Genomic DNA, 22,450 nt, shown 5'->3' on the forward strand with positions numbered 1-22,450 from the left:
ATTGGGTGGTTTGCCTTTACAACAAAGCCAGCTTGTCTTGTCGATTGTTCTAGAAAGGCACAATCTGTATTTAACAAGTGCTCAATAAGGCCTGTCTTTCTCCCTTGTCACTTTTAGAAGAGTATTTTTAGTGAATCCTATCAGTCGCAAGCCTTATTCCAAGCAGGAAGCCAGCCAAACTGATGCTCCTGGTGCCATCAGCCACACTGTACCAGGGAAGGCTGTGACATGAGCACCGCTGTATTAATGACAAAGCCCATGGTCCAGTACACAAGTGTTTTATTAGGGCCTTTTGAAGCCACACTCTGGGTGATGTATATTTGGAATGGACAGCTAAAGCCTGCTGAAGGAAATCAGATACTGATGTGACCCAAGGTGCCTGTGAATGGGTGGGGTCATAGAAAATATTCTTCACTCCTTCTGAGGTCTTGGTAGTTGCTTAACATTGAAGAACTAGTCCTGGTTTTTGTTTTTTGAAGGTCATAGAGCTAATAAGGTGTATAGATTTTAACTCAAGTCTTAAGATATCTTCATAGTTGAATTCAGTGAATAATTTAGCATGAACCAGCCTAACTTTGGCTGTCTAGCTCTAAGCATTCTGAAGTGCAGGCAAGGGCAAGAGAACTTAGTAGTTTTCCCTTGGAAGGTAGTTTCTTCTGTGAGAGTTAGTGTCCTGATCCAAGTCAGGCCTCAAGGAAAGGTGTGGTTGCTAAAGGGCCAAGGCCTTTGGTTTCTGTCCCATAAGCTGATTTAGCCCGCAGTCTCTGTAGCATTGAATTACACACACACACACACACACACACACACACACACACACACACACACACACACAGCCTGTGGGGTAGGGGTAGGAGGAGGGACTTGCCACTCTGTCGCAAAAGTACATTATTGCCTCCATAAGAAGTATGAGGTATTTATTTAAGCAGAAGTGGATCCATTGATTAACATTTTTTTTCTCTCTTGGGGGTAGGGTTCAGGCAGACTTGGAACTTGTCTTTTCTGTCTTAACCTCTTGTAAGTCACTGTCTATATAGCAACGGTAAGGGCTGTACCTTAACTGGGTCTCACTAGCACTTCACAGAGCTGTGCCAGGAGAAAACTTGGGGGGAAGTTGTCAATTTTAGTTCTTTTTTTTTGTTCCAGAAAATAGAACTTGCCTTTGACTGTGATGACTTGTGATTGCTTAGGTACCAATGGCACACATGTCTCTTGGGGCCTCATCTTTCTAGGTGTTTTGGAGTTTTCCTTCCAGATGGGGAAGGCTGGAATCAGGTCCAGGCAGCTTCCTGGGGCATCCTGTTGCCCCCTCTTGATGGCTCCTGCTCTCAAACTGGAGGAAGCTGAGCTGCCAGCCCTGTAAAGGGTTGTAGACCCACCCGGGTGTCCTTTGTTCCTGCCCTGGGGCTGTTGGTAGCAAGGCCCAGATGCTGCTCACTTGGCTCTCTCTGGCATCCTTGATTCAACCCAGCAGAGATCGTATCCCTTGGACAAATCTGAAAGACTCTGATAATCATCCAACTGCCAGCAAGCTGCCCCGAAGGTTTAGCTTTCTTCCAACTCCCATCTTTTGGGACCCCAGGGACATGAAGACCCTCCAACTGACTGAAGTAATAACTTCATGTTATCAATGAAGCCTGCTTTGGGGAGGGGGACTGTGAGTTAGGACCAATGGCCCTTCCTCTTCATCTATATCCCTGAATTAACTTATTCAGGGAGTAAGTTTTCGTTGTAGGAACTTACTGTTTTACATCATCTGTCTAGTTAGGTGCTAGTCCTCATTCCGTACATGAGAGAGCAGCAGTTCATTAAGAGTCAGAATCTGATACAATGTGTGTGGGGGAGGTTCCATCCTTCCATTCTTCAGTCTCTTGAAAACCACGTTTGTGTGGGTTCATGCTGTGAAGGAGGTAGTGGGACGCACTGAACTGAGAGCCCTGCTCTTGGCTCTGCACCCCACAGCAGGATGACCAGCCCAGCCATTGCGTTAGGTGATGTCTGCCTGTGTACAGATTTCTTCAGGTTACTCTGACACTGCTCTAGACATCGACAGGGGAGGGGCTAGAGACACCCATATAACCAAGAAGGGTTCTTGTTTAAGTAGTGCAGTAGCCCCTTGAGAAAAGAGAGTCCTGGCTGAAGCCTGTTCCCAAGATTGAGCCAGAGATTTCAGGTAGCTGAGGATCCAAAGCAGAACGGCAGTGTTAATAATTCTCAGCGACGGACAAATCTCCCAACTCTATCAAATCCCCACTGAAGCTTCACATGCCATCGTTTTTGTCTGCTCTGATGGGTGGGGCTGCCTGCAGCCCTCTGTTGAAAGATTCTGGGGCCAAGTCAGGTTTAGTAGGGGAGCCATCTTAGTACCTGGCAGGCAGTTGCCCATTGGTGACACTGGTCATTTGGAATTCAGCGTAGTCTCCCGAGAGCTTGCAGTTTAGTTATAGATGATGGCTCTGGAGAGCAGGGAAGCCTTTGTGAGAAATCTTAGGGCTGGTTCTTGAGGGAGTTTGGGAATGTCTTATCAGAGATGGACGCTAAACGATCGCTTGGGTATGTCTGGAGGAGGCTTTGCTCACTCAGAACACACTGCTGTGGAAGGAAGGAAGGTGCAGTTCCCTGGCGGTGATGCTTGGGTTCAGGCCCGGGGAGAGGACCCAAGTTTTGTCTTGACAAAGTGGGCAAGAGCAGAGAAGTTGCCAGCCCCTCTTTATTTTACCTAATACCTCATGATATTCCAAATCAGACGAAATAGAAATCTCTTTCAGCATTTCTAGGGCTCAGAGGCATGGCAGGTCTTAAAAATGCCAACCAAGTTTAAAATAAATCAATACTGCCGTGAATTTCCCAACTTAACGGAATTTTGCTTTCAGTAAGAGGTGCCAGGGGAAAGCTGTACTCAGCCTGCAACATAAACAGGTCAGAGAGAATGCTGTATTTTGTTTCTTTGTTAAAGAAAATGATGTCTAGGGACTCGGGAAGAATGTGTTAGAACCACCCAGGTACCCCATAAGGCATAGTAAGGAAGATAGAAATGCTTGTTTTCTGGCTACAGAACTAATCTTGATTTGAAGCTGGGTGAAGGAGTCTTGTGAATGATGGCTGGCTGGACTTTTTTAGTTTGTTTTCTGAGCTCAGAGGCATGGTACTATAACAGTGATGGGAGAAACAGATTGCCTATATCATGTTGGATTTTAGTATTTATCATATTGTCCAGTAAGTAAAGCTACCAAAATGATGTGAGTCTACTGGTGGATTGTGCATCTCTGGCCATTCTCTGGGGAAAGGGACACCCTTAGCAACCAGATAGAGCTGGCGCCCCTTTGCTTTTCCTTTTCTACTTTTTGGACATGCCTAAGACATGCCCTTCTAGAAAACTGAAGTCTAGGACAAGCCTCAGGCGTTAGGGGTGTGCTGCTGTGAGATCCTGGCAGACTGCACAGACACTGCCAGCAGGACCCAGCCCCTTGTACCAGACATAAAGAAAACTGGAAGTTGCAAGTAAGGGCTCACTCGTTTGTTGTTAGTAACCAGATTGCCTGTTTGGATCTGGTAAATGTTTGGAAGGAATTCTCGGCTTGCATGGGGCAGCAGAAATGGGTGTGAAAACTACCACACCCCAGACAAACAGGGTGACATTTTACCTTTCTACTTGTTCTGGGGTTTAAGCCAAGTACCTAAAGTGAAGTACAGCTGTCACCACTGAAACAGTCCAGATGTCCTCCTCCCTCCCCAGAACATCTCAGGGCCAAGGTTCATTCTAGTGTGGTATAAAAAGCCTTTGGAGACACAGCACACAGCTCCTTCCCACTGTTACAGAAAACCAGAACTCCACTTGCCCACCTACTTGTAGAGATGAGATGGGGTTGGTGCTGTGGGAAGACTAAACAGGAGTCTTCTGCAACGCCATTCCTTGACCTTGGGTTAATGGAGCTATGGTGGAAGGTGATTCCAATTTACAGTTCTGGCCACTGCTAAGACTCAGTAAGCAAGGAATTTCCTACTAATCAGATTATAATTCTGATCAGATAGAGAGAGCTTCAAGCCGTCACCACAGTCCTCTCAGCTGTCTTTAGGACATTTAAGTACAATTATCAAAAATGTAGGGGTACCTCCTCTCTAGCTGGTGAAGAAGAGGCGTCTTTCTTTCAGTATCTTTTCACACCTTGGTTTGAATGATACACGATACAAAGGAGAGGCAGGACTTGCAGTAGAACCCAGAAACCACTAGGTCCTTTCCCTTTGTGCTCATGAGCAAATGCATACTCAGTGGTCTTGCATTTTATTGCTTGCTTTTGCAGAGGAGCAGGCCTGGGACAAGAGTACTTTATCATCACCTTGCTGAGCTTGCCTACTCAGTATTCCTTTGTGTCCTTGGTATTGCTGTCCTTTCCAGACAGGAAGTGATTGAGCCCTGGCAAGGGCTAGAGCTCCAGCCCAGGCCCTCCTCCATTGAACTCCCCAGGAGAGGCCAGATAGTCAGCCCCAGGGGGATCCTGAGTCCACTCAAGGCCAGTAAGTAGCTCAGAGGAAAGAGTGCTGTCTTTTGTTGAGATAAGTGACAGCAACATTTGGGACTCACTCACCTAGCTGTACTTGGAGAAGGGTGTCCTGAGCAGACTGCAAAGTGAGCCTTGTGCATGCCGGGAATCTAAAGAGCTATCCTTGAACCACCAGGGGCTTTGTCAACCTAAAGAAAAGGAACTTGGTCTTGCAAATAAGGTTGGGCTTGAGAGTGGGTGGAACAGTGCCTGTAGCATTTTAGGAGGGTGGGTCCTACCTGGGAAAGTGCTCCAGTAGCACACCTGGCAAGATAACCTCTGTAGAGGGCGTGAAGCTACACAGTTCACTAACCACATCTTAGCCTGGAAGCTTGCTTGCACAGTAGTGACATTTAGGAACAACATGCTAGGGAATCTTCGTTTAGACCGCACTCCACTTGCTGTATCAGTGGCTTTGGGCAGCTCCTCTCTCTGGGCTGGTTCCCTGTGGGAAATGCAGCCTGGTGCACACAGTAGTCTCCATCGCAGTTCAGCAGCAAAACCTCACAGTGGCAGTGCCACATTTTACCCCTGCTGTGGTATTTGTTTTTGCAAAACCTTCACAGACTGCCCTTGAACTTCATTTTCTTTCTCCCTAATAATGTGTGGAGACTTTTTCCCCAAGAAAGCCATAGACTCCTTAGAAAGAGCCCCAAGAGTTTCCCTTGGCGTGCCCGGCTTTGAGCTTTAACTGGAAGACCATATGGTCTTTTAGACCATACCATTCTGGCCTTGGGTCTTTCTTTTTATAACCACGAATTACGCTGTCACCACATGGAAGATTGACCTCGCCTTTAATGACAAGGACTCAGGTGACTTCCTAGTGGGAAAGTGTCCTTTGGGGAAATCCCAGGATCCTACACTTTCCCCTGGATCCCTTTTTCTGCCAATCATAGCCACTACAGTTGAACCTGGTTTTGCAGGGCCCAACTGTGAGGCAGTTGGCAGTTTTTATTTCAGCCCTACACTTAAAAAGCTTGAGGAAGGGTATTATATCTACCTATCTAACTGCTGATTTTATTAGTGGTTTCTAGGAACAAAAAATTGTCTCTCCTTTAGTCTTATTACATTTAGGACCAGCTTACTAGCTAAAGTGCTGCAGGAAAACACCAGCCCCAGCCCCAGCTCCAAGACCTATTGAGTCAGGCAATGCCAGATCAGAGGTCTCAATGAGTCCAAGTTCTCAAGCACATTCAGGATGACTCAGCGGGTAGCTCTGCCTCCTGTTAGGTTACCATGGAGCCTTTTAAATCTAGACTCGTCCATTATGGCCAGTGATTCCTTCTTTTTGTACATTTGGTGAACTTTTTTAATACTATTAATTTTGGCAGCACACTTTAAGGAATCAGATGGCCTAAAATAGTATTGTCAGTAGTACAGTCAGTGTGACCACTGCCTTATTATGACGCAGTCTTCATGTGTAAGAGCTCCCTGATTGTGTAGTTACCATAGACTCACTTAGTGCCCCTGCGGAGCCTTCTGACACAGTAGAGGAAAAGCTGATGTGTTTCCAACAGCATGCTATCCTGGCTTTAAATTCTGTTCATGTCCTTTCTCTGACTCCTGCCCTGACGTCTATTGGGCCTGGCAGTGGTGCTTCAAAACTGTTTCTTAGGGAGCAAGGTAGCTGTGGAACCAGCTTCAGGTGATACCAGCTTCAGGTGATAGGAGAGGAGATAGAGCCCGTGTCTCAGTGGTATCATACCATTAAGAAGGGTCTCAGGTTCTGCTTGAAGACTTCAGAAAAAAGCAAAGGCTCTGGCATGTTGAGCTGAGACTGGCCTCAGCCTTTCTCACTGACCTGCTTCCTTAGCATCTCGGCCACACAGGCTGTACTGTTTACCTGTGCCTACTCCAGAACCGTGGGCAGTTCCTCTTGATGTGGTGCCTCTGGTTAGTTTTTGTCTGCATAAGTCAGGCTCCTGGTGGATTTGTTTCAAGGTCTGAATAGTGAGATAGTCTTCCAGAAAACTGCTTCTGACTTACACTGAGAGTTTGAGGCCCTTGGGGATTCTTGAACTCATGCTAAATTCCTGAGATTAGAAGGACCTTGGATTAAAAATCCCCTCCCTGTTGGTCAAGTTCTTCATTGAGCACTTGGGAAAAGGACACTGGAAGCCAGGCCCCTTTTCTCTTTCTCCTCCTGTCACCCTGTAGAGATGGTGATCCTCCGCTGCTGCTGAATAGGCCTCCACAGCTAAGTGCAAGACTTAATGTACTGCTACAGCCTAGGTGGTAGTGTGGAGGCCACATCCCTCTGAACGGGGTGGGTGTGTGGGAAGACGGGAGAAAGCTGCCGTCTGTCCATAGCCACCCCTCTGACATCGTGGATTACGAATGTGGAGTTCCAGTCCTTCCAGCCCTGCCAGAGCTCTGTCATTACCTCCAGAGCTACCTGCTAGCCTGGGCAAGGAAGCTATTTTAAAAACTAATTACTATTCATTTATTTGCCATCTTACAGATAGATAGTTGCCAGCTTCTAATTTTGCTCTTGTCATGAACCATGACAGCTTTGCCACTCTGGGTTCCAGGAGCTCTTTCCACATGAGCGTTGTGTGGAATCTGCTTTCTCTTTGAGGGGATTTCTCCTGATGAGAAGTTGCAAAGAAAAGGTGGAGCCAGGAGCCTCTTTCTATAAGCAGTAGACTGTCTAAATGTTAGAAAAACCCATGGTCTCCGTATGCTTTGTTTCTCCTGTTCAGCTCGATGGTGAGAGAGCCAAGGAATGGTTTAGCTTGATTCCAGAGTAGCACAGGCATCAGGGTTGGGCACAGTCCCAACTCTGTCCCTCACCAGATGTCAGAGAGTGGAGAAGTAGCCCAACCATCATAGGTGTGAATAAGCATGCACTGGCTGTTGAGATGCTTGCTGTTCATGTAAGCACTGGGCAGTGGGCTAGGAGGTTAGTCACAGGCAGAAGTTCTTATAACCATATTTTCCCCTTAAAATGCTGTCTTGTTGAATGTGTCTTAGAAGTACATCAATTAGTTTATATTGCCATGTACACTAATTTAAAGTTTCTGTCAGCCATTCGGTATATGAACTTGTAGCATCCATCACCACCTGATAATTGATAGCCCTCAGGGAATTGGCAGACTCTTGTCTAAGGGATTGTGAGGTAGTAGAGGCTGTCAGGCCTGGCGGCTCACCGCAAAGCAGCGTCCTTGCAAAGAGTGTTCTTTGGACATGCTTCCTGGGAGGAGGTACAGAGAGGGACCCGGAATGCTCGGTGACAGCTAGATGAGGAAGGAAGCAGAAGAGTGGGAGCTAAAGCCTAAAACAGAAAGAAGACTCTCACCTCAGGGGAAGGCTGACTCCAGACCAAGTCGTAAATTTTGCTTTAACAAAATGACTATTGGGAAACTGGGCATGGTAGTACCTGCCTGTAATTCTAGCACTGAAGAGGCAGAGGCAGGAGGATCGTCTCTGGGATCATTATGGCAGAGATGTATATGCTCAGAATAGAGCTTGCCACCGTTAATTCTCCCACCGATATAGTAGATATAAGATAGTTCCTGAATTAAGCCTTGATGAGTGAATTTCAGGCTAGTCATGATGACTCTTACTGTAATCCCAGCACTCAGGGAGGATAAGGTGAGAGGATTTTCTTGACCTAGAGACCAGCCTGAGTCTAACCCAGAATGAGATCCTGATTCAACAAAACAAAAGTTAAGTTCTAGGTATTCCGGTCTGATGCTCTAAGAGCCCAAATGACCATTAATGCTTGAGAGCATGATAGTTTGAGAGCCCGCTCCGCCGGCTGAGCAGTGTGAATAGACGGGCGTAAGTAGACAAGATGGACCGCTGGTAGTCTACTGGAGTTCCCACTCCCCACAGCAGAGTGTAAATTGTACTGTCTGCATTTCCAAAAGAAGGGAGAGCTGGAGACAGCGATCGTGACTGTGACCAGGAGGTAGAAGCCAGCTTCAAACGCTCAGGTGTTTCCTGTAAAGCCTGTGCCTTTCCTTCATGGAGTCTGGGAACGAGAGAGCTATATTTCATGCGCCATGTTTTTAAACATATTTCTTAAGATAATGCAATTATCTTATTAATTAATAAACTAGGGGACAGTGGAGGGGATCAGTTTTTCAGTGTTCCTACTATTATCAACAGTTATTTAAAGAAATGATACAGACACACAGGGAGAAAGGCTGTGCTTTTAGATTAAGGGACATCCTTTATTTTGTGTGTGTTTAGGAATAGGGAGGGCAGGAGATGGACATCTCTAGCCACTTCTTTCCATCCCTTGCTCACCTCAGCTCTTTCTAGTTTCTGTGCTCTAAGATACCAGTGGGAAAAAACAAAACAAAAAACCTAAACCTGCCAGAGCAGCTATTCCAAGGCCATATCTACCATAAAGTCCACTACAGATGGCTAGTTGCCATTCTTCATTGTGCTTAGCAGACACGCCGTTGACTTTCAGGAGGGCTGTGTGCTTAGGGGTCCCACTGAGAGCAACAAGGAAAACCCTGGTTGATGCTACGTATCAGAATCAGACCCACATGCTCTAGCCTGGTCAACAAGGGAGCCACGGTTTGGCATCAGCTAGGATGAAAGGTAATGAACAAGAGCCCACCAAGGCTGGGACTGCACTCTTCATCATCGTCTGCATTAATGATGGGCTGGCTGCTTTGACTCCAGACCAGATAGTCTTTGCTGTTCTTGTTGAAGTAGCAAAAAGTGCCTCCCCCATCTTCCCGTGAGCACACTGTGCTGTGGCTTCCCTGGGGAAGGTGTACTTGTCTGTCTTCTGCTTCACCTGTTCATCTACTGAAAACACAAGCAGAAAGCAACAGGGAAAAGTTACATGAGGCCGGAATGGCTGCCAAGTCATCAGGGAGTGCACGAGTTTTTCCCAAGCTGAAGACTGGGAATAAGTCCTCAAACGAATCTTTGGGGGAATCTTTTAATTCCTATTGCTAGTAGGGGAGCAGAAGCATCCAGTGAAGGGGTAGGCCTCAGAGATCTGAGGCTTTTTCTCCAGAGTACATGCTTTTTATTATAGATTTTGGGTCTGGTTAATTTTGGTGCATGCTGGTTTTGTTTTTGATTTTTTTTGTTTGTTTGAAAACCTTTTTTCCATATAGTTACGATCATGGTTTCCCTTTCCCAGCTTCTCCTAGATTCTCCTCCTCTTCACCCACCAAACTCCATTCCTTTTTCTTCCTGTTCTTAAGAAACAGACACATTAAAAAAAAAAAGACAAAATTTAATTAAAAACAAAACAAACAAAAAAAACCAGGAGAAACACACATGTACAGAGATACTTAACACACAAAAGACACACACACACACAAATTCCCCAAATTGGAAATTAATGTGCAAGTGGAAGACCAGTAAGGTACAAAAAAAACCAAAACAAAACAAAAAAAGAGGCAAAAAATAGTCTCCAAAAGTACCACTGAGTTTGTTTTGTGTTGGCCATCAACTGCTGGGCAAGGTGGGGGAGGCGCCTGCCCTTCGGTGTAGTTTATATACTCAAACTCCCTTGGAGAAGACTAGGTTTTCTTTGGCAAGCTGTTGTCACTTGAAGATAACTTTCTGGTTAGGGATGGAAGCTCTGTCTGGTTCTCCCTCTCAGTGCTGGGCCCTATCTGACTTGGACCTATGCATGCTAGCACAGTCTGAGTTCATATGTTTATCCTATGTCCTGTTGTACCCTTGGTGTCATCCATATCCTCCTCATTCTCTGCGCATGGTCCAGTTGTATGTCTCTTTGGGTCTAGTGAAAAATGTCTAGTGAGGCATTTCTCCTCCATTAACTGGTTATTACATTTAGATTTCTTTCATATATGTGTATGTTATAAGAAACTTCTATAGTAGTAAGTTTCTATATGAACCCCTCCAATGGTCCGTAGTGTTAGTTGTCCCTCCCCTATTCCCTTCTTTATTGCCCTCTTCCCACCCCCACCCCCCCTTTTAGTTTAATCCTCCCATCCCATCCCATTCCCCAATTCGTCTATAACTATATATTCTATTTCCCCTTGCTTGGAGATGCTTCTCTTACTCTGTACCTAACCTCTTTCTGGAGTGCATGCTTTTATGTATAGACACTGGGTCTGGTTAATTTTGGTGCATTCTGGTTTTTATGTACAAGTTTTTTGTTTTAATAATAGTTTATTAAAAGTAAAGAAAAAGGATACTTTTTGGTCTTGGGTCCTAAGTCAGAGGTCCATCTCTGAGGATGGCCCTTCTTGTTGACTGTCTTTTGAGGCAACATGGGGGGGCATCATATATCAAGAAGCCTGTGTGTGTGTAGGATCTCCCTCTTTTTTTTAGATTTTTTTTTAGATTTACTTATGTGAATGACTGCTTTAACTACTTGTATGTATGTGCATCATATATGCCTAGTTTCCATGGGGGGAAAAGGGTATCAGATCCTATGAAACTGGAATTATAGATGGTTGTGAGCTGCTATGTGAGTACTGGGACTCAAACCCTGGTTCTCTGGAAGAGCAACCAATGTTCTTAAACCACCGAGTCATCCCTCCAGCTCCTAGGATCTTAAACAACCACCAGAGCTTAATCATGGGATCCCACCCAAATGACGTATGTATTCCTAATTACCTCCCAAAGGCCTCATCCATCCAAGCACCACAAGTTTTCACCTATTACCTCCATCCTGAACTGTAGAGACAAACTATATTTCTGCTTTCTACCATGCAGTGTGTAACGTATGTATCCTACTTGACTCTAACAGGCTTCAGACTGATGCACCAACGCCACCCAACTCTCATTTTTTCATTATAACAGTGAGCTGATAGATCATTTAGTCTGTTAGTTTTGGACATTAGAAGTAATGTCTCATAATTTATTCTCATCTTTATTTGTGAATTCTTTTTCCATGCTTAGAGTTAGCAGTGAAGCTAAGTTTCTAGAAGCGGAGCTACCAGGCTCTCTAGCTTTTAGCATATCTGAAGTTCTGAAAGCTCTTCCAGCTGCTCCCCACAGGCTGTTTGCACTCCTCCATCAGTGTGGGGGATGCTTTTCCTGTGGCACCTACAGCTGCTTGTGATGGCCGAATGACTGCAGGTACATCGAGAGTCTAGCTGCAGACACAGGCAAAGGAGAAATGGGCTCATTGGATATGTCAGGACCTTCTGTAGGCCTTATACTTTATACTCATTCTACTCAGAGCCCAAAAGAGATGGAAGACAATCGAGGAAGACACAGAGGCCGACAGGCCCTGTCTGGTGTCAATTTGTGAATGAGCTAAGGCACTTGTCAGACTTGAGATTATGGGGCCAGTGCTGTCTGGCTGTACTGACCACAGCTCCAGTGAAGAAGGTACTCTGGGCTGGAACCAGAGCATACTTCTCAAGACAATGGACTTGGTGTGTTCATGGAACAAGGAAGTCACTGAAGGGTTGCAAGCATACAGGGAAGGGCTTGTTTGGGACAGTCATTTAGAGTGAAACTAGACACTTTGAAAACTTTAGAACATTGCTGCCCAGATGACCTGCCCTGCCCAAGACAAAGCTATACTAAGCTATGAGATTAAGTAGCTCAGAATATAGAGCTGCCCCAAGACTAATCTCTATAGACTTCTGTGTGCTAGGTTCTTTGAAGGGCAGCTTCTTGTCTTATTCCCAAAGCCCGGCACCAAAGTAGTTCCCAGGTAGTAGCCAGTGCTCACAGGACCAGGCATTCTTCTAAGTAGTATATGTACAGTTAGACCGAATGATGCTTCAGGAAATAGCAGACAATATACAGTGGTGGTCCCATAGAATACCGTCATGCTCAAGCAGCTCTACATTTCTTATATAATTAAGCCATGCACAACTGAATTTATGTAATCTTCAAAACAGCTTGTGACATAGGTGTAGATTATGAGACCAAAGAACATAGTCAGCTGGCAGGGCTGTTGTTTGGTCTCCAGAACACTCAGTTACAGCCCCAGTAGATGTTGCTGTGGGCAGAGAGGACCTATCACTTGCTTCTGGGAAACCTTGCTCTGAGTCCACCTGACCTAGGAGAAAGTGATGTCTCTTTAAAACTTGTTGGCTAACTTAGTATAAGTTCTCCGATGCTGAAAACCATTTTCTCATTTGTAAAGAATAGGGAAATTATATAAGAGTTGTTGTGAGGAGAGAAGAAAGACTAAATAGAACCAAGACCATCAGGGTCCGTTGGGAACATTCTATTTGGAATGGGTCCTGTGTAGTACAGAGAAGCTGGAGTGGGAATAAGGTGTAGAATTTGTGATCAGATTGGTAGCTGGACCCAGCATGCTACCTTAGCTCCCTCTTCCAAAGTCTGCCCTTAGTCATTGTGACTTGAACACATCAGTTTCCTTACTAGCCGAGCCCTAGGAGTGTCTTTACAGGTGGCTCAGCTTCCTCCACATACAGTATTTAGAAAACCTGGCACATATAGCTGCAGGGTCAGTTTGGTTTGGGTGCTGGCTCTGTACCCTCACCCACTGATCCAATGTCCACTCCTTGCCTACCTTCTGTCTTCCAGGTCGATCCTTCGGGACCCACAGTCTCATCATGTCTCGGACAGGATGGCAGAGGGTACAGGTGGTGGCGATCTCCTGACAGCTGGACCTCCCACAATGTGAAGCTTTTGCTTGGGTTTCCCACGCTACCCTTTTGTTTTTCCTTTATTATAATAATAATTACTATTTTTTTAAACATTAAACCATCAAGACTTCTGAAGAGCAGAAGGCTACATTCTGGACAGGCACCTTTTTATTGTTTAGGTTTTTGTTTCATTTTGCTTTTAAGAACATTGAATGTGGGCAAAGCTTATGCATATATTCACCGTTAGTCCGTTAATTTCTTAAGTTAGGAAGCAATTTTGGTTTTCTCTTTCATGTTCTGTTTCTTTTGTACACATCTCTCAGTTGCGCTCTGGCATCCCACTTCCCAAAGAACATCTCTCTGCCCAGAGTTTGTCTCTCCTGCCAAGGGATACGAAGATCTAAGGAAGCAGCCTCTGAGTTACTTCCCTGCCAGTCGTGGGAGCTCTTGGACTCCTGGGGTGTGCTGGTCCTGGCCAGCCCTCAGGCCTCAGTCAGGATCAGAAATGAAGAACATCTCAGAAGAGGAAGACCAGGGTTTGCCAGAAGTACTCTTAAAGAAGACCTAAAGTGTGGGTTTGGTTCTTTTTAAGTTCTTGGGAGCCCCAGGTCATGCCACGACTCACTATAGTTGGAATTGCTTCCTTCTGTCCTTTCCAACCGGGCTCCCTGAGGAAGGAGACCAAGAGTGATGATCCCTTCACTTGGGGATAAAGACACTCCAGCCCACTTGCACACGCCTATCTTCTATTAGGACTGTTGTGCCGACTCTCTGTTAGACTTGGTCTTCCTTGGCCTCTTGTCACTGCTATGAGGCTATTACTTTTTTACCTTCTGCCTCCTGGATTGTCTACCCAGTGTGCTGCAAGTCCAGCTTGTCACAGAGACTACCTGGCCCCAAGGTCCAGTTTTGACCATTGCAGATTACCCTCGAATGGCTGCTGCCATCATTTCCCCACAGTAAAAGGTGTGCCCTGTGTACCAGGATCTATGGTGTCACTCACCACTGGGTGATACTGTCAAGCGCCATCTCTTACCCCCAGGGACTTCATGTTAGGTGATCAAACTCTTTGAAACTGTTGTCTGTTGAAAGAGAAAGGACCTGCCTTGAATAGGGAGGTATGAGGCAGACAGGGATGCCCATGTGGCTAGCAGAGGGCCCATATAGCAGCTAGCCGTCTTAAAGCATCCCCAACTTAGGCTGCCTCTGTTTGCATAGTCTTTCACTCTTAACTCCCTTGCAGTGTTCTTATAGCCTCCTGAGGGAAGATACCCTTCTTCAGCTCCTTCTTGATGGACCCCATCATTCTCTCGGCTGCATCCCTCTACTTGGATGCACCTTTGGTTGCTCCAGTACTTTCTCAGATTTTTCACCCTGGCCACATGGGATGGGGTCTCTGGATAAGGAAAGAAGGTATCTATGTGTTCATCTTGTTCATTCTTCCTAAACTAGCATAGGATGGATAGGGAAATGAGAGGCCAAGGGGAGCTTTTCTTTGAGAAGCTGTAGTGTGGGGAAGGCCAGAGCAACACTGAACCCTGCTTAGCTCTGTCCACTAACACTTTCCAGCCTTCTCTCAGGCAACTCAGCACCAAAGTTTCTTTCTTCTCTTGGCCAGAGGTCAGCTGCTGTTCCTGTGATTCGCGGCTGCAGACCCATGGGTACGCGGCTGCAGCTCGTAATGCAGGCGCTCACCTCGCTGCACTGTGGTAGCATCTTGTCTTCTTGAGTTGTTAAGCGGCCTCCTGAGCTTAATCAGAGTGGCACCTGGAAGGGGGCTGGGAACAGCAGCATCCCCTAATTGCAAAGTACATTCCATTTCTGTTCCACCCTCCTCTCTTCCTCTGGGTGCTGCTGTCTCTTTGTGCCTGAGCAGATGGGAAAAGCAGTCTCTGAGCTCAGTACCCCACTCTCCGTGTTATAGTCCTGCTGGGTTCCTGGTAAAGGGTCAGGCCTAGCAAATCACTATCTACCTACCTTTTTTTTCCTCTTCTCCGTCTCTTCGCTCTCTGCAATCAAGACTTTCCCATCATACTTTTCTTTGACATATATGGGGTGTCAAAGTAGCCCCATAGGTTGCAGGTGGGTAGCCTGGTGAGGGGTAGCCTGTTTCCCTGCACCTTGTCTTCCATGACTCCCAGCTGGTTCTGGCCCGGTGATTGCACCTCTATCTCTGGCTCAGATGAGAGCCAAGTCTTGAGCCCCAAGTGCCTGTTCCTGTTTTCTTCCCTCCCTGTCCTGCAATCTATGCTATCACCTGCCAGCCGGGTAGACGGACACTGGCCCGGTGACATTTTTGCTGTGCAATGGCCAGTGAGTCAGCCCCTGGTGGGCTCTGTAGTCTTCTCTAAGCTCAGCTGCCTGTCCCTCTTGGGAATCAGCATCCTTCTCTGCTCTGCCTCTATGTGGGTTGCAGGCCTGCCGGTAGCTCTGTGGAGCATCATCTCAGGTGCCTCCAGTTTGCTAGACCTGCTCACCTTCTAGACGTGTGCGGAACTCCTAACATTTGACATTTTCTTGGGTGTGAGGATTGCTGTTGGGAGACTGGCCTGGCCTGAGTTCTCTGCACTCAGAGCTCAGCTTCCTGTGACTGAAGGGAGTCATCAGGACAGATCATAGTGCCTTATTCCATTGTCCTCCCTGTCCAGACTCTGCCAGAAGCAGGTGGCTGTCTTCTATGTGTTCATTTGTCACTGGTACTCATAATCTCCATACCCACAAGGGAAGGAAGACTCTGAGCCCCCGCCCACCTCCTGTGGGCTGTAGCCAGACACACCTCCCTCTTGCCTCTGTGGCCCTCACAGCAGCTCTAGACCAGGACCAAATGCTGCTGCCCACATACGCACACTGCCTTTGTTCCTCCCTGTTCTTACCTCTAGCCAGGAAGACACTGACTGCACCATCCAAACTGGCTCCAGCTAACCCCCTCCTGGTCACAGGAGACTAAGGTTCAGGCTTTAGCCTCACCTAGCTCTAGCGCATTGGGGCAGGGAGTAGGAACTCTGTTCCCACCTTGTAGGGTTTGCCCTTTGACTGCTTGAGGGATGTTTTAATGTTTACTTAAAGAAATACCCTGTTTACAGCTGGAGGAGAAGGGCACCAACACTAGGTGAAGATCTGACTCTGGGTAGGGCCTGGCCTCCTTTGTGGCACAGCCAGTGCGAACTCCAGTGGCGGTGAAGGCAGACAGACACCTGGAGTGAGCAGAGGCCCTTGACTCGCTTCCTAACCCCGTGGTGCTAAGACCACTCCCTCGCTTCCTCACCTTCCTGCCCCAATAGTTCCCACCTCCATCATTCCTTCCTCCAAGATTCTCAGCTCTTTAACATATCACTATTTTAGAAAAACAGTGTTTGCAGCAATAAGGTTATTGTTTTTGCGTGAATATTTTCCAAGAAGAGGAAAAGAGCATTGTGGAAATCTGTTTATGCTATTAGGTGTTTACTGCTTGAGAAGACAGCTTAAAAGGATGGGTTAAATGTGGGTTTTAACCTTTAGATATCTTTTGGAATCTTGGGAAGAGTGAGAGAGTGTCTGACTGCTATCCTCCAAGGAGGGGAACGTTCCTACCCTGCCTTACTCCGTTGTCCTTCCCAACCCTGTTATCCCTCCCAACCCTGCTCACTGTGAGCTCTTTCCACCTTGTCTCTTCCTTGTGTGCCCCTCCTTCCACATCTGGGGGCATAGTGGCTTCATTCCCGGTGGATCTTGGGGTTATCCCTCCCCTTGACTGGCATCTTCCTCCCTGTCTGGCAGCTCCAGACAACTGTTGGAGTCTACCTCAGAATTGGCTGAGTTTGGTTCCTCAGCTCTCCAGGCCAGCAGACAGCAGACTGATTTCTGAGCTCGTCATACAGCCTTCAGGTCTGCAGAGGTCTGGAGCCTTGTCTGGAAACATGCTCTGGGAGGGGAGCCCTGCATGCAGTAGGGACTCTATGGCAGCGGCTGATGTCAGCATCCACAGCCCTCACTGAGGGACAAGTCTACTGCCATTGGTTGCCTAGGGGTCCCTAGGATTAGGGAGAGTACCAGAAGGAGTGAGCCTTTTTTTTTTTTAAATCAGATGAGATCATAGGAAGAAGGAAACCTACTTAGGGAATATTTACAAAAAAAAAAAAAAAAAAAAAAAAAGACATCCCAAAGGCTGCCTGCCATCAAACCCGGAGGATATTTCAGTTACTCATAATGCTCACATGGATCAGACTTGGTTTTGAGGTTGAAAGCCAGGCACAAGGTCAGTTTCAAATACTAGTTAATCTAATTTTCCCTTTCTTTTTTTTTCTTTCTTTTCTTTCTTTCTTTTTTTTTTTTTTTTGCACAGAAGCTGGTAATATAGGACCTATGTGTGAACAACTTTATATGGACATTTTTTGTACTTGGCTTACTTGGGTTGGTATGATACATTATATTTAAGTTCTTTGAACACTGTGGATCCCCCTAATGTGTATGAGTGACTGAAGCTTTGTAAATTAAGGGACGTTTGTGTGAATAAAGTTATTTGATGGGATCAAAAAGCCATATACTACTTGGAAATGAGTGTTTGTGGTTTTGTTGCTACCGGTTTGGACAGCATTATTGTTATTGGGGTTAGGGTTAGAGCCTGGGTCCTGTGACACCTAGGACAAGCCAGACTTACTGACCTGCCCTCAACAGACCAATTAAAGTAATAATGAAAAACTTGCCAGCTGGGACAAATAGCAGCCTTGCTGCAGCGCTGTCTTTCCTGAAGAATCAGCTTTGGGATTCTAGTAGACTCTGGAAAGCTGGGCTCTAGCTTTCTTGGCACTGTGCAGCGCCTGTTCTAGTTAAAGGTTAATGTTTGACATACAGCCTACCATCGTGGGTCTTTCCCCAGGAGGGAGACCTGCGAATCCCAGAAGGAACAACAAAAACAAAAGGAAAGAATTAGGACACCGGAATAATGTTAGAGGAAAATATCTCCAATACAAACTTGGACTGTAAACTCCATCCAGACCCTGGTTGTAGGGACAAAGCAAAGGGTTCTTTTGTCCTTGACACTTGAAGAGGGTAACCCACAAGTGGGTGATGTTTGTGTTTCTGTGTGTTTGTGTTCTAAGATTTTATTTTTATTTTATGGGTATGAGTGTTAAGATTCTTTTTTAAGAGGCATGCACCGCCAGACCAGGCTTTTGTCCAACTTTCAAAGAGGTTCTACCATTTGTAAATTTCAATAAATACATTTTCACATCCCCCTGTCGTTATTTGAGTGGGCATGGCATGTCGACCGCCTACTCCATTGTGCAGTGACGGGGAGGGAGAGTGGGGAACAGTCTTTAGATGATGACTCACTGACCTAGGAAGTAGGTGCCCAGCCCACGCCCAGGATTAAAGGGCTGTGGAGCAGCCTGCTGCTGACTAGCCCTTTAACCTCGGGGCGCTTCTCCAACTCCGCTTTCTCACCCACAGAGTAGGAAGTAACCACATAATAGCCTAACTAAAGGGACCAAGAAAAGCCTTTTTTTTATTTTTTTTTTTACAGGAGGAACGTGATGATGCCCTTTCTCTCCCACTCTTGGACGACACTGGAGTTAGGGCAGTATTTAAGAGGGAAAGCGTGTGACAGGTGTGTGGGCACGAACACGGAACATGACACCTGGAACACGGTAGTAAAGCACCAAGCACCTTGCTCCTCCAGGATTACCGGAGATAATTTAGATCTAAATTACCCCAAAAGGGATAGATCTAAAACACCCAATGTCTGTCTGTCTTACTTGGCACTATGATAAAATACCCAAACAGAAGCAACGTAACAGGGTGTGGTGGCACACACCTTTCATCCCAGCACCAGGAAGACAGGCAGCTGGATCTCTGGGTTTGATTTAGCCTGGTCTCCTTAAGTTCCAGGGTAGCCAGGGCTACAGAGGGGTAGGGGGAGGGAGGGGGCACAACTGAAGGGATGGCTATTCTGACCTAGCTTAAACTTTAAAGGTTGAAAGTCAAGCTGCAAGAGCTTTGGGCAGCTGTCAACATCTACAAAGGGGTGAGGTCGCAATGGATATATTCATGCGAAGGCTCCTGTTTTCTCCACTTCCAGAGTCCAGGATCACTAGTCCACAGGGTCTTCCCACATCTGTTAATGTGATGGAGAAAATCCCTCACAGTGGTGCCAGACTCCCATCTTAGTTGATTCTGGAGACTGGCAAGTCTACACTGACCCCATCTCTACCCCTTGCCAACTTAACACCTCACTGTAAAATGCATTCGGTCCCATTCGAAAAGCCTCCATAGTTTTAAAAATCTTCTGTGATTGTGTGTGTGTAGGCATGTGGGTTCGCACACATGTATATATGCTGGTCAGGGTTCACGTAGAGCAGGTAAAGACCCACTAAGCTACCTCATGACCCCGCCCCCCCCACAATCCTTTAACAATGCCAATGCTTTAAAAGTCTAAAGTCTTAACTGCCCAACTTAGAATGACATAGAATAAATATTCTTTCTTCCATAAGGGAAGAATCTGGGCATAACAAGGAATAGTCATGCCAAAGCCAGACCTAAACCCAGCCCAGCAAATGCCAATTCTGCAGCTCTACCTAGTGTCCTAGGCTGGAATGACATTGGCTGATCTCCAAAGATACAGTAGCCACACCCCTTCAGCTCTGGCCTCTCCAATTGATCCCATTCCATTCTTGCAGCTTGCCTTGGCTGACATCCCACAGTCCTGACATCTCCAATATCCTGGGGTGTGTGTGTGGGGGGGTCTTCATTGCTTTGCCTAAATAATTGCAAACAAATGTCCATTGACCTCTTTACAGGGATTCTGTCTGACCCTATTGGAGATTACCTGGCCTCAGCTGCTCTCAGTGAAAAAAACCCTTCAGTCTTGGGTTTTTCATGCCTTCAAAACCAGTTGGAAAAAAAAAACAAAAAAAAACAAAACAGTTGGACAGTAATGCCAACAGCCTTGTTTGGAGCTCTGATGGGGACACCTGTACTGTGGTTCTAGTGCAGTAGAGGTTTCTGTTACTGGCTCTTCTCTCTAACAGTTACGGCCTTCTGTTGTCCACATATCCTCTGCCCGAAACTTGAAGCTTGCTCGCACGCCTATCCTCGCCAAATAAACGAGTACATAGTCTTTACATTGCACTTCATTCAGCTTCTTAGGATATGGACAAAATGAAGCCAGACTCTTGACCAAAATATCACATGAAAGACCCCCTGGCCCCGTTCCAAATAAAGTCCTTTGTTCCCCTCAGAACTCATGTGATGGGCCCGCACTGTGATTCTCGGGATTTTGGTCTTCTAGGCTTCCATCAGAACAGTCCATTTTGCTTTTAGTACTTGAGGGCTTTCTAGTCCAAAGGCTCCAATTCTTCCACAGTTGTCCCCTAAAACAGTTTCAAAGGCCCGAGAATCACCGGGTCAGGTTTCCTGCAGTATTGGCCACACTGGGTACTGATTCGTGTCTTAGTTTCTTTCTATTGATGTGATAGAATACCTTGAGAAAAGAAACGTAAAGGAGGAAGCTCACAGTTAAGAGCAGGAAGTCAGGGTGGCCAGAGAGTGAGACAGACGATCACATCCCGTCCACAGCCAGGAGGAGGGACAGTGACTGCATGCTTGCTGGTGCTCAGCTATGTTTGTCCTGCTCAGAGAGCAGCCCCACCCACCACTAAGCCGGGCCTTCCTAGTCTACCAACATAAAATAATCCCTTAATCTGCCAAGTTAACACCAGTAGCCATCACACCCAACTAAGTCATGCTCATGTCAGTGGAAAGAGTCACCCAGCACCTCACTAATCCTGCCCCTGTCCCAGTTCTGGCTGCTGGTCAGCTTCAGCCTCTGGCTGCCTGCTCGCTGCTGCCCAGAGGATGAACCAGGGAGAATACAGGCATATTGGTGTGGCAGGCTGGGTCAGAGGGAGACAGAAATGATGCCCTGGAACATCTCGGGGCATGGAGGAGACGGCTCTGGGTGACTGCTCTGCCTACTCTACTGCCTAATCCCACTTCAGACCCTGCTGAGTCTGCAGTCTCAACGGCCCAGGTCTCCCTTCTGACCTTCCATCTTAGAGCTGTGCACCATATCCATGCCTGAGGTTCCAGAGGAGTTCCTATGTCATTGAGATCATCTTGGTCAGTATCCACACAACTTCCTTCTAAGCCAACAGAGCAGGCCATACAGTAGCTCGTATTTTCTTCTGTTTACTTCTCCAGCCTTGCCACCCAGCATCCTCCATCTCTGCTCCCAAATCATCTTCTTTCCTGCTGTCCCTAAGCACAGAGAACATTTCTACACTGAACTTTTACACCGCTGTTCCCTCTACCTGGAATACATTGGTAGGTAGTCCTGCTTCATACAGGAGGTCTGATCATATCACCTAAGACCCGACCTGACTATTTAAAGAAACATGGCCCCACCATCATTGACTCTTTAACATACTTCATTTTTTTCTTAATGTTAGGAATATTTCCTAATGCAGGCTCTCCACTGATGCAAATTCTCAATCAAGCCAAAGCCAAATCAAAACAAGCCAAATTAAGAAATATCCAGGTTTTTTTTTTTTTTTTTTGGTTTTTCGAGACAGGGTTTCTCTGTGGCTTTGGAGCCTGTCTTGGAACTAGCTCTGTAGACCAGGCTGGTCTCGAACTCACAGAGATCCGCCTGCCTCTGCCTCCCGAGTGCTGGGATTAAAGGCGTGCGCCACCATCGCCCGGCTAGAAATATCCAGGTTTAATGGGAGTCCTGCGCTCTCCGGTGGCCCCAAGAGGGAACTAGGAGGCCATGAACACGACCACCAGGAGAAAGGAAAAGGGACCACGTGTTCCTCTTTTGGGAGTTCATTTAAATACTCTGTGGAAGTGGCATCCTGGGATTTGGAGTCCAGACTGATACAAACTCTCAGGCCTGGAGGCTGGAATAGATGCGAGGGCCTGGGGTCTACCCTCCCAGCTTAACACTTAAAATATATCAATACCACAGTTTACAACATAATGTACATATCTATAATTTATACACAAATGTATACAAGGCATCAAGTTATAGCTATAAATATCCATATGTGGAGTCCAGTCCCAAATGATACGTCTACAACACAGCCTGTTGAGCCTAAGACTCAGGGGTCACTGTGGAAGAGAGCCAGAGAACAGGGAGTTTGCTGTAATCGTGTGTCTTGAAGCTATACCCATACAGCCTCACCGACATGGTTGCCTGAACAGGAGCTGAACAAGGACAATGGCAGACATGCTAACACTGACTCAAGAAGGCTCATGGGACCTCAGCCCTACACAAGAACAGACCATAAGGCATGCTGAGTTACATGAACACTATTGGCTCAGGACACCCCAAGACTGAGTTCTCAGCACAAAGGAGATTTATTTACCACAGAGGGCAGGGGAATAAGAGAGAGGGGTAGAGGTGTTTGCCCT

The 22,450-nt window shown here is 46.5% G+C and overlaps 1 protein-coding gene across 4 annotated transcripts in view; it reads left to right on the plus strand.

Moving 5' to 3' along the window:
• Stk35 (serine/threonine kinase 35) overlaps positions 1–22,450 on the plus strand; it is a 61,045-nt gene that overhangs the window by 13,532 nt on the left and 25,063 nt on the right. For 2 of the 4 annotated variants that reach the window (XM_075962148.1, XM_075962149.1), the window contains one exon: positions 13,002–17,585. The exons of 1 other annotated variant lie outside the window; for it this stretch is intronic. Coding sequence is in view for 1 of the 3 variants with exons in the window: in XM_075962149.1 (XP_075818264.1) it covers positions 13,002–13,078 (77 nt within the window). In the remaining 2 variants the exon portion in view is untranslated. Of the gene's footprint in view, positions 1–13,001; positions 17,586–18,563; positions 18,893–22,450 lie in introns of those variants that run through there. One more of the 4 variants, XM_075962146.1, reaches the window with a different exon arrangement.

The sequence above is a fragment of the Microtus pennsylvanicus genome, chromosome 2 (assembly GCF_037038515.1).
Source record: "Microtus pennsylvanicus isolate mMicPen1 chromosome 2, mMicPen1.hap1, whole genome shotgun sequence".
In the NCBI taxonomy this organism is placed as follows: domain Eukaryota; kingdom Metazoa; phylum Chordata; class Mammalia; order Rodentia; family Cricetidae; genus Microtus; species Microtus pennsylvanicus.